This window comes from Galleria mellonella, unplaced genomic scaffold (genome assembly GCF_026898425.1).
Source record: "Galleria mellonella isolate WM207_F2 unplaced genomic scaffold, CSIRO_AGI_GalMel_v1 utg424, whole genome shotgun sequence".
Taxonomy (NCBI): domain Eukaryota; kingdom Metazoa; phylum Arthropoda; class Insecta; order Lepidoptera; family Pyralidae; genus Galleria; species Galleria mellonella.
Genome location: NW_026442097.1, coordinates 4,013,789 through 4,027,374, shown reverse-complemented (window position 1 = coordinate 4,027,374; position 13,586 = coordinate 4,013,789). Strand labels below are relative to the sequence as shown.

The 13,586-nt window shown below is 30.7% G+C and overlaps 1 protein-coding gene across 2 annotated transcripts in view; it reads left to right on the top strand.

Moving 5' to 3' along the window:
- The first annotated feature begins 1,751 nt into the window (after window positions 1-1,751).
- Window positions 1,752-13,586, top strand: part of LOC116413734 (serine proteinase stubble-like) — a 41,812-nt gene continuing 29,977 nt past the window's right edge. The window contains exon 1 of one of the 2 annotated variants that reach the window (XM_052898222.1): window positions 1,752-2,422. In XM_052898222.1, the coding sequence (XP_052754182.1) occupies window positions 1,972-2,422 (451 nt within the window). In that variant the 5' untranslated portion in view covers window positions 1,752-1,971. The remainder of the gene's footprint in view (window positions 2,423-13,586) is intronic. The other variant, XM_052898220.1, reaches the window with a different exon arrangement.

Here is a 13,586-nt window from a genome sequence, read left to right as displayed (position 1 = left end):
TATCCGAACAGTAACTGCTTTATATTATTCTTAATTTCGTGTATCATATATTATAGTATATGTCATATATGTGTAAGTATATTTGTTATTCATATATATGGTATTTATTTGTTTATATATGTAATTTTAGTATGTATGTATATCAATAATTAGTAGTACCGCATCCGAGTATTCTGACACTTCCCTATGGTTGACAGGGAGAAAATGCTTTAAGCATTAAGTTCACCATGTACACATATTTGTACTAATGACTAATTATAAATAAATAAATAAAAAAAAAATATTAAAAATTTAAAAAAGCCTTGACATAATCGTGGCTATAAAAAGAGCTAATAACCTTAAAACGCTTGAACAGATCTTTATAAATCGTAGCTAGTTCTAAGCTTCATCTCGATAACGTTAGCTTTCAAGAAAAAAAGGCTGTATCATAATCGGTCCTTTCGTTTAAGAGCTACGATGCCACAGGCAGATACACAGACTCGTCAAACTTATCACACACTTTTTTATGGGGGGGGGGGGGTTAAAATAAGTAATCTTTGGATATAAGAATAATCACTCAGTGTAATAAATTGCTCCAACCTTCTCACTCGACACCTTTAAACAGTAATCACAGTTACAATTTTGCTATTTTGAAATAATAGGCGTTATTTTATTACTTATAGTAAAAAGGCTAAGCATGTGTTAATATTGGTGTCGCTCTAATATCTATATATTGGATTATTTTGGATATTATTATATTTATTTTTGATTTTCCGATATCGCGCGTGCCGGTTTTTTTAGTGTTATTATAGTGTTAGTTATTATCTATATAATGGAATGGTAACCCCACCTAAGTTAACGGTATACGCTGGCAGAGCACCAATGATGGATGATAGGTGAGAATGATAAGGCAGGTCAGTTATATTGGTTATTGCTAGCAATAACCAATATAACTGACCTGCCAAGCCAGGGTATATTGCTAGCAATGGGACTGGTAGTACTCACTACCACATATACCACTACTAACAATCCCCCCCCCCCGCGTATGGCGGTTAGAAATCTATATTAATTTCGAACGGATTCTTTCGCCGGAAACCGCATCGTATTTTGCGTGATACCATAACATACAGATGGACGGACAGACAGACAAAATTACTAAAAAAATTTTTTTTTTGTATTCATTAGTCTTATTAAGACCGCTAATGCAATTTTTTATGAAATATCTTCCATGTACTAGTTACAATTTTTTAAGGTTCTATACCAAAAAGGTGCAAAGAATACTTTTCGATGCCACTTTGTGCATCCGCTCATCCGTTCGTCTGTCACAGCGCTATATCTCAACAACTAGTAATGCTATTGATTTGAAATTTGGATAGTTTCACATATTGTTGATCCTCAAATATTGCAGTGAGAATATCACCGTCTTCATTCCCTTATCCCAATTATTATTTATTTAAAACAACTGCACCAAATTGAATGTAGTTTACACAAGAATGTTCCTAAGAGCCTAACTTAAAATATGGTGTATGTCTTTTCTTGATACGCTATTTAAAAGTGTTCTATGTTATTGCTTTCCCTACTTCTGAATCGACGCGTACGAAGTAGTAGAAAAAAATAATATAAAAATAAAAAAAATGCACTAGATACAAAATAATTATGAACCGAACCGGACGTGTAATGTTATGTAAACCCATTTCTCCGAACAAGCCGTTTAAGAGATCGATTTTCGTCACTCGAGTGGACGTCTTGCGTCGTCGCGGGCGCAGACTTAATCACTTTCGCTTTTTTACCAAAATCTACTTAAAAACTATACGAATTTCGATAAAACCTCATAAATTACTTCCTTTGTTTCAACGCAAAAAATCGAATTTAAAAAATAAAGAACGTCGCTTTTTTTAAATCGAAAGCGACAAACGCGAGTTGTTGTTAAGTGGTACTATTATTTTTGAAATAACATCGATAAGAATTGGTGATTTTAAACTAAATATAATTATGATAAATATAATTATATTCGTTGAAGTGATTTCATTGTTATTAATAATTAACGTTATAACATGTGATTATTTGGACTCGGATAATGATGTTGTGAATAATGATTTACATCAAACCAAAAATCTAATACTCGATAAGGGTGCTGTTTTGACCAAACTGTTAAGTGAAAGTAAATATAATTCGGACATTGTAAACAGTATAGGAAAAGAAACAGATGTAGTGAATCATTATGAGGATATAACAGTATTAGATAATGATGGACAGTTGAAGAATTTAAAATATAAATCGGCTAATAAGCCACAGACACCTGTTAAATTGCAAAATTTGATCGGTGATGTGCATGTGACGAAATTAAGTGACAAAGTGACGGACAATAAAGTGATTAACAATGATAGACACGAGTTAAAAGATTTGAGCGGTCACAAGTCGAAGTTTTTTGATCAATTGGGATGTAAGTATTTTTGTATATGAAACAAAAACCTTGTAAACAAGCGATTCTGTGTTCTAAATTACATTTTAATTAAGAAACTTATATTATAATTAGGTTTGATTATAATGGAATAAAATTTGAATAGTTAAAGATAAAAAATTTCCTTAAGATCACTGCCAGCTGGTAAGGTACCTAGGAGACTTGCTGCATTTCCACGCTGAATAGCTATGGAAATGCGTTGCGTTTTTGTATATTGTGTTTTTTTTTTATTATTAAATTCCAATCATCTTTATTCGAATAGACTTATTTACAAATACTTTAAATCATTTTTTTTTTTAATTTACTGCAGGGTTCGGAAACTTGTTGTGTGTTGAGAGAGCCCTCAAGAAACTCAACAGTTACTCTATATATATGTACATATATATATATATATATATATATATATATATATATATATATATATATATATATATATATATATATAGAAGTATACATATATTTATTTAAATATACTATGTGTTATTAAAAAGACCATGCATGATCGACTAACGCCAGACTTTTGTCATTCAAGTAATCGTTTAGTGTGTAATAGGCTTTGTTCAATAAATGTTTTTTAATAACAGTTTTGAACACAAGCTGACGGCCCACCTGATGGAAAGTGGCAACCGTTGCCTATAGACATGAGCAGTACCTTGGACATAACGGAGTATACTGTTTCGCCCATAATATCCCCCCGTGCGTTGCCATTTCTGAGGACTCAGGTGTTCCTCTGTACCGTGTAAATTCACGTCATATCCCACCCTTCAAACCGTTTCATCCTCATCAGTCATCTATCACTGGTGTCCCAGTGTATACCGATAGCGCGAGTGGGGTTGCCATTCCATTATCACCCATTAAAAAAAACCCTTCAAACCGAAACACAGCCATGCAAATACAACAGATTTACGGTTGAAACACGAATGGGACAGAGGTATCCAAGCAAACGACTTTCGTACAAAATCTCCCTCTAATACATAAAAATATACAATAACATTTTGAAAATTCATTTGAAATGGGGTTAAACAGAGACGAATTGAATTATAGACATAGAAATGTAGGCATAAAAGGCGGTTTCACGGATTAACGGTAAGATAGGACAGGATGTTTTACAGACTTATTCGTCGTTTGTTCTTTTATTTTATCTCCATATTTATGGTAAGCAAGTATTCTAACTGCTAGACTAGTATCTCGGTGGCAATCATGAATATTAAACGGTACTTTAGTTATTCATTGGTTTAACTGTGTTTCATGTATTGCTTAGCGTTTTAATTATATGTTCAATGGAAAATGTAGCCGCCAATATGGGCAGTACATTTTACAATTTTATACACTTGTAAGACTTTGTATATATTTTACTGTACTTGTTGTTATTTGCGAAAGTTCATATCGTTTATTTCATTTTTTTTTATGTAATTTTGAATGGCAAACAAGCTGACGGTTCACCTGATGGAAAGTGGTAACCGTTGCCTATAGACATGAGCAGTACCATGGACATAACAGAGTATACTGTTTCGCCCATGATACCCCCCATGCGTTGCCATTCCTGAGGACTCGGGTGTTATTCCTCTGTACCCAGTAAATTCACGCCATATCCCACACTTCAAACCGAAACACAGCCATGCAAACACAACTGCTTTACAGTTGAAACACGAATGGGACAGAGGTACAAAAGCAATCTGCTATATTCTCTTATTGGTGCCCCGCCAGCATATTATATATCGATAGCGCAGGCGGGACCACTGTTTCATTATCATTGTTAAAGCCTATCTACCTGTCAATATTTTTTTCATTACTACCTACAGTATATTTTTGTCACACTTCAGAGAGACGATTTATTACTCATTACGTTGCTATTGCTTATAGATTAAAATTATTGTAAAACTTGATTAAATCATCTTATTTAACTTAAAATTCGGTTTCAAGAGAAGCTCCATTGTATTATATTAATCATTCTTAACTCTTTTTTTTTGCTATTTCTTATTTATTAATGTATAATTTAGATTAAAATTTAATATTTTAAATTATAAAATTTTAATAATTTAAATCAAATAATAATTAAATTTAAAATAGTAATAATTGCAATGAATCCATATAATTAATTTTATTCATTTATTTATATTTTTTTGTCAGGGTTTATCGCGGCTGACTTTTGGCTTTTCGCCACGACAGAATATCAGTATTTTGTATTTTTGAGGGCAAAGCAATAAACTGTGTTATGACCATTTTGTGTTACTGTGACACATTCACGAAATGAAAAATTATGTTACTTCTTTTATGTATTTTCCTTTTGTTATTTTTTTTTGTATATGTTTATTCTTTTATTTCTTTATTTATTCTTTTATTTCTCTTTTGCGTTGTTATTTGTGAGCATACAACACAACACAACAATACACAAAATTTATTTGTATTTCTTAAAGCAGTAAGTAATGCAAATAAATTATATATTTATCTATTTATCTAATACTGCTTTACGGGGGGAAAGGGATTGTTAGTAATGGAGACTAAGAATCCTATTGTTAGCAATATACCTAACCAGATCGACCTCCACGCGGTTCCCCCTGAAAACTATCATGGTTCGTTTCTGATGAATTCATTATGATGGGCTAACTAATGGATGGGATGGCCTGTTTTCATTTTCATCGACCACCCTTCACTGGTGCCCCGTCAGCGTATACCGTTAGTGCAGGCGAGGTTACCATTCCATTTTCACCTATCAAAAAAATACTGCTTTGCGTAATGTGGTTCCAGGTTCGATTCTGAAACCGGCAATTAAAAAAATAAACATTTCTAAATTGGCCTAGCTCTGGCTGTTACCTTGTACCTCTTAACACTGCGTACCCTAGCTTGATGACCAAGCGATTTGTATGATCGTATGACACTTATTATAATTATTCTTTAAAAAGACCCTTCTCTCTCCTTTTACTAATATAGTTACAGTAAACACAACAATGGTTATGCTATACCCGTTTCGTAAGGTTACAACATAAGGCCGTGCACAGTGAAAGCCGCATCCGGCTACCAGACACGGTTTATTTGTAAATAGTAAGGACTCCTTCATATTGGTACCTTCTGGTTGTTCTTAATCGACGTCAAGGAAAATGTTCTAAATTCAAATGTAATTCTTAATTTTTTGAATTAAAATAGAACATTCGAGATTGTGTAACAGAGCTCCGCGTGTTATATTTTTTATGTCATAACATATGAGTGGTTTAATTTCTTATTTTAAAAATATAACAATAACAATGGAATATATAAATATAACAATGCAATATTAATAATATAACAATGGAAAGTGGTAACCGTCGGCTATAGACATGAGCAGTACCATGGACATAACAGTGTATACTGTTTCGCCCATGATACCCCCCATGCGTTGCCATTCCTGAGGACTCAGATGTTATTCCTCTGTACTCTGTAAATTCACGCCATATCCCACCCTTCAAACCGAAACACAGCCATGTAAACACAACTGCTTCACGGTAGAAACACGAATGGGACAGAGGTACCCAAGGAATCGACTTTTGTACAAAGTCTCCCTCTGGTAAAATGTTTCGATCAAATGAACTAATAATTTTGTTTAGTAAAAATAAACAACGACTTCACTTGTGGACACACACACACGCGCGCGCGTGCACACATGCACCCGCACGCATGCACACACAAACACATCCATAAATGAAAAGATGTTCCACAGATACCCTTAATTGAAAATATTTAAATTTAGAATACGCAATCGTTATAAAAATACAATAAAACTGGGGACTTTCTTCTAGAAGACGCTTAGAAATGAACTAATTACATTCTATTACCCTTATTAATATTATAAATGTGAGTTAATTTGTTTTTTTATCTCTTGGCGCCTTAGTGGCATATACTACATATAAAATTCTTTTTTTTTTTTTATATAGAAAGTTACATTATCGTAAAGTAATATGGAATGTAATTTATTAACAAAAAAAAAAAATAGACAACTCACACACTTGTGCAAAGCCGAGCCAAGTCGCTAGTTGCTATATATTTCCTATTAAATAATAACAATGACAATATGAACTGCTCCTTACGGAAGGCCAAATGTGAACATTGCTTTCACTACAACCTTCAGTCGTGACCGACAATGTAACATAATGTTATTACTTTACGTAATACATAAAAATGCATATATAATTACACAAAATACATTTTGCTTCGCAAAAAATAGGTACTTCAGTTATAAATACACACACATACTCACACACCCACATACACAGAGAGAGAGGGAGAGAGACACACGCACACACACACACATATGCACTCGCACGCGTGTACACAAACATTCCCACAGTCAATTTAGAATTACAGTAATAAATATTCTTACAAAACCTATTAAAAACAAATGTATAGATAGGTACATAAGGTATAGACTGCAAACAATATTTGGACTAAAACGTTCTTAATTACATTTCAATATTAATTACAGGCCACTCCACATTTTCAATGTTACAATGAAAAAATATATTATGCAAATCTCGTCCTAATCTACAAATCTAGTTGCGTACTGGCCAGCAACGTTCTAAATATAAAAATTAAAAGTAAAACCGGCGCTTTCCAGTCGCTCTCGCAAGACCTCTCTCTGGCGCCGTCTTGGAGGGGTGCTAAACATTTTTTTTTTATTGTTTTTACAGACCAGCTATAGTTTAGATTAACTACAAGTTCTTTTATTACTAATATTGTAACTGAAAGTTTATAAAAACGATGAAATTTTAAACGTTTGATGTTTATATATATTTACACACACATTGAACATGCTGAAACAGACAAACGAACCGTATTGATATGCACATTTAATACTATTTTTAACAATAATAAATTATTTGTTTTAAGAAACTGATATATCAGAATACACGGGCTCATAAATTGGCTTTATATATCATTGAAAACGTGTTACTTTCGTCACAATTACATAACTTATTTTTGTCTTCACCGACATAAAAAAATTCTTTTACTTTTTATGTATCTATATAAATTCTTAAAAAAAAATATATTATTAAACAACCATTATAGAAACGATAATTATTTATTTAAAGTCACATTAATATGCACAAGTATGATTAATAGTAACATTCACGCGATTATCTCGTAATTTTTGATTTACAACAAGAAAACGAAATTAGCATATCACTAATAACTAAGTAACGGACGAAAGTGGAATGTTTGCAACCCCACACGCTTGCTGTCAGAGTTTGTCATACGAAACGCGACAGTGTCGCGACGTCGCTAAATTCTATAGCGCGTGTTTTAAAAATCGAACAGATAGTATTTTAAATAACAATGACCGATTCAAAATTGGAAGTTCGGAGGTGAATGTGTTATTTGAAAATATAAGTACGATTTTTTTTAATTGTATTTAACTGAATTAATTAAAAACTGGTAAGTCATAAAAATTGCGTGTGCGTGATGGTGTAGTAAAAAAAAACTGGAATATTATTGACTTGTTTTTTTTTTATTTCAACTGTGTTAATACACATTATTTAAAAAAAATTACACTTGATTATTTTCAAAATCTGTTATAAATGAAATAATTACATAAAATAATATTCAACAAAATCTGAATTTTAATATCAAATTCGTTATAGAATATTTGAGATCTCTAAAATACATATTTGTATGAAGATTTGCTATTAATTCAAAATGTTTCATAAGTATTAATTTAATTACAATTAATAATAAATAATTAAATCTGAATTGAATGTATTTAATAAAAATTATAATACGAGTAGTGCGTCGGTTTCGATAGATGTCGATACAGATACAATAAATAGGTAGTTTACTTTTTTATTTGGTGTTGATGGAATAGTATAGTAGTGTAAAGGTAGCATCGTATAGCAGACGGGTGAGGTTACCATTTCATTAGCATCCATTACAAAAAGATCTGTTAGGATATATTGTTAGCACAATCCCCTCTATTCCTCAATAGATTATATTATCTATTATATATATATTATCTTTTCGTTGTAATTTTATAACTCAAGAACGGGCTCACCTATCCAAACCGAATGTTTAGGATTTATTCGGACTATTTAGTAGATGGTTTATGTGAAGTTTGCGCAAAATCGGTCGAGCGGTTCTTCATTTATCACATTTTTTGTAACAGATGAATTCAATAAATGGCGGATAATTTTGTTAATGGGTATTTTTGTGTCAAATTCAAACTTTTTTTTTTAAGATAGGAATTGTGCTGTCAAATTGAAACTTTTTCAGTGTTGACAGTTTTTTTTTTTGTTTGAATAAATGAAATTGATGTTAATTTTTTTTTATTAGTGCACTTTATACGTAGCGAAGCATGTACCGGGCCGCTAGTATTATATAGAATCTATTATATATTATGTATATTCATTATCATCATATCAGCCTTTAACTGTCCATTGCTGAACATAAGCCTTCCCCTTGGGGGATTTACCAGTAGTTGCAACGCTTGGCAGGCGGGTTGGCGATCGCAGTTAGGCTGTTTTAAGAGGGACGCTACTGCCCATCCTTTTATTTGCCCATTTCACGAATTAGTCATGTATAGAATTAGGCTTTATGAGAATTAGTCCTTCATAGAATTATATAATTAAAAAATTAGTCCTTTCTGCTCTATTAACAGTATATAATTTTGTTTCATTTAAAACAGTCTAGTATATATAGTTTTTGCTTTTGGTTATTTCACGCGTTAATAATTTCACGAATCAGTCTATAATACAATTGGTCTTTTACAAAATAGAGCTCTATATAATTAGGCATTATAGGAATTAGTCCTTCATAGAATTAGGTATTAGTCGCAGGCCTTTGTCGAAATAGACATTTCAAAAATTAGTCCTTTGTGGTTATATTAACAGCTGATGATTTTATTTTTTTAGAGCAGTTTGATCATTTCACGAATAAGAATTAGTTCTTCATAGAATTAAGCATTATGAGAATTAGTCCTTTGTCGAATTAGATATTTCATCAATAAGTCCTTTCTAAACTCGATGGCAATTACACAAATGAAGCAATACGCGATTAAACGAAATGTAGCACACGCATTAATTTTTTTATTTTGGTATTCCTCAATTACATAATTTACAATAAGTATTTCTGAAATTTAAAATTTGACATGGAAATTGACACGTGACAATTTATATGTCATGGTCATGTTGACAAAGTCGTAAACATAACCAGTCTAAAAATAAATAAATAATTAATGTTTTAAATTCTACGTGTATTGCTAACTGCGAATGGAAGTAACTCTTCGGAAACAGCGTATATGTTTAGAACAAGTTATGAAAGTGGGATAAAGCAAGATAAATCTTATCTTAGTAAAATAAAAAAAAAAAAACTGTAACTGGACTAAGTCTATAAATAAATTTAAATAGAAGTCTATAATAAGTATAAATAAAAAAATAATAAGTAGTAATAAAAATTAATATGAGAGGTCTTAATGAGACTGATAGAAAACAAAACAATAATTTTGTCTGTATGCCAGTACCAAGGTAATTATGGAGAAGTAAGACAGAGAAAACTGTATACCTAGTAAAGGAATTGGCGTGAAGATATTTATTTACTTATTTTTTTGTTGCACATTAATTAATTTTCTACAAGTGTTCTTGTCTTTCTTGGTATTCTCTATCAGCTTACCATTAGGTGAAAACAAAAAGCATATGAAGGGCAGTGGTTGTGCAAAATATGTGACTTAATTATTGTAACATACTGAAATAATTATACATAAGAAATACACATACGTATAATATATAAACATTACTTTATATATATATATATATATATATATATATATATATACATATAATAAATAAATGTTTAGTCTGCGTTGATCAACATAACAAAGAACGATTTTTAACGATCTCATTTCGTATAAACGACTTCAACGCGTTCTGTTCTTATTTTAAATTTAAATTTAATCGAATTACGAACATTTTTAAACTGTTGTAAAATCGATTAAATATCAGCCATATTACTCATAGATGATGTAACTTTAAAAAGGTGATAAAGATTTTTAAATTAGTTAAGTATTTTCTTATTTTATCCATTACAAACAACGAAATTAAATCTTCCTTCTCCATAATATTCATTTATACTTCATATATGTAAGTTGCGTTACATGTACTGACATTGTCGAAACACACAACCTACAACTGTCACATACTTCGTCACATCCGGTTTTCGCATAGACAATAATTCCATTTGCAAAATCACATGTCTTTGTTTATTTTTTTTTTTATTGCAACGCGTCTTACGAAATGGCCTATGGAGATGACGGTTGCGCATGCATTATGATTTAGTTACGTTCTGTTTAACACAAAACGTTGGAGACGTGGTCGTGATAGATGAAAATAGGGAATGAGGTCTATGGAATTAAAAGGCATGTTCTTAATTTAAAAAGTATGTACAATTCATTAATTCTTTGTTTGTGTTGTGACTTCTTGGTGGAACATCATTGTAGTAATCACAGATAATATCGTATATATCGTATTATCCATATAAAATTATTTATAATTGAAGATTGTACCCCAAAAAAAAATCGACTTCAATTATGACAAAATGAAAATTTTAGTCTAAAAATTAAATTATTTAATAGATTTAGATAACATTTCTATAGGACCAATCTGTAAATAAATTTCATTTAAAAAAATTTCTGAAAAAAAATTCTAACTCGGTTTAAAACCGACAGCGTCATGAGGTAACGAATATAAAAATGTAACCGAGTGCGAGGGATGGGCAGCAGCGTCCCTTTTAAAACATCTTTAAAAGCTCAACTGCGGTTACCAAACCACCTACCAAGCGTGGCAACTTCTGGCAAAACTCCCATTATGGGAAAAGCTTATGTCCAATAGTGGACATCGTCTAGTTGCAATTTTCAATCAATTACAAAAGAAGGAAATTCTCAATTCTGTTATTTTTTCTTCAATTTGGAAAATTCTTTTTTTACCTGAAAGAATATACTTACAGATTGGTCTCATAGAAATTTTACTAAAATCAGACCAGTAGTTTAAATTTTAAATAAAAATAACTGATTTTGACACAATTCAACTCGGTTTTTTTGTTGTGAAATATAATTTTAAATTATTACTATCACGTGATTAAATGGGTACTTTATTAAACTGTCGTTTTTGTTTGAATAGCGAAATACTGGTTGTCTAAATAAATAAAAAGTAAATCTATCCACTTGTAGACATATAATTCCCAATTCTAAATTAAAATATTTTCCATATAATATTTTTTTTATATAACTGATTAATTTAGAATTGAATAAATTAATATTTTTCTCTTATTTTATTAATTTGTTCATTAGAGTGACCAATAATCTACTATTACTTTGGATATAGCATTTATTACTCGAGAATACAGATCGCAAATTTTATATATTTTATTCAAAAAATATATTAGGAATTAAATACAATTTCAGGTAACCATAATTGACGTCTTAATAAAATTCGAAATAAAAATGAAATAATACAGAATAATAATAAAATTAACAGCAACGAAATAATAATTGAAACAATCGACGCGTCAACGCGCTCAATTCGGAGGACCTTTTCTCCGCCAAATTGCACTTTTTTTTTTTATCAAATTTCTAATGTAATTACATTATCATTATAATATGAGAAATGATTCATAAGAGAGTATTACAACACGCAACTATCGTTAAGAAATTCTTTTGCAGATAAAACTAAAAAAAAAAATATGTATAGCAAATTGCTTTCTCTAAAAATTTACATTGGTACTTAATAGAATGTGGCATTGTTTAGATATAAAATTTATGTTATAATATAATATAATGCTTTAAATATAAACATCATCAATTCTAAATCGTTTCCCATGATTATTTTTTATAATTGTTTTTGTAATCAATAGGATTTGAATTCGTATTGGTCCCATATTAATTTTGAGTAATTTCTTTTTGTAGACAGGTGATTTCACATTCTAAATTGTAAGCAATATGTCTACAACATGTCGTTTTTTTATTGTCTAATTGTGTTGACGATTGAAACAGTTTTTTGCGAAGCAAACTATAGATACTTGTTGTATAAAATGCTTAATTTTGTTTTAATAGGAGGACGTTTTTAACTTGATTAGATTAGATTTTAAGTTAGAATTATATCCATAATTTCTTCTTATATTTTATTTATTACATAGATTAACTAACAACATACATGTACACAACATAACTATCGTACACGGATGCAATATTAACTTAATTATATAATATTAACTTATTAATATTTACATACGTTAATTATAGGTTATTCATAGTAAAAAACACCTTAAAGTAATCCAATACCATGAAAGAAATAACATTCATAAATAAATATGTACTCGATACTCACAGCCTATTTGCATTTGGTAGTCTTTTAAAAATTATACTATATCTATGGTCATCGGGGTGTGTAAAATGGCGGGAATCCGATAATATCGATCGCGCGAGCTCGAACGTGACAATGAAAGTGAGAAGGCGGGAAAGATGAGCTGTCAAACGGTGCGGTCACGTTCCGTTTAGCAATACACTCTCGGTTTCATTTCTGCTTGTTGTTTATGGTTTCGTGACAATATGGCGTCACGCGATAATATTTGGCAGATCACGAGTTATAATAATAATAATAATAATTCTTTATTTGGAACAAAAACAGTGGTTACAATATTATTGAAAAACGATGATATCCGCAGAAGTATAAAACTGTGTTGCGAATATCAACGCCCTCCTCCTCATTGCAGGATTCCAAAACAGACATTTATGGTAGCTAGATACATCAATGAAGACATTTTGTTATATTTAGCAACCAACTACAATACTAATAAACTACAATAATTAAAAACAATATATATAATTTAAATACAGTATACAGTAGCCTACATGTTAACTTAAAAACAAAAAAAAAAAAAACAAAAAAAAAGTGTGTGTGCGTAAATGTGTGTGTGTGTGTTTGTGTGTGCGTGTGTGTGTGTGTGTGTGTGAACGTGTGTATGAGTGTGTGTGTATGAATTTGTGTATCTATGCAGGTGTGAAAAAAATTGTAAATTCATTCGGAAAATTTAATAAGATCTTCTGTATCATCATAAGATAAGGATTGGAGAAATTTTAAACATTTATCTTTGCATTTATGGTAAGGTAAAGGATATATATCTAATTCTTTGT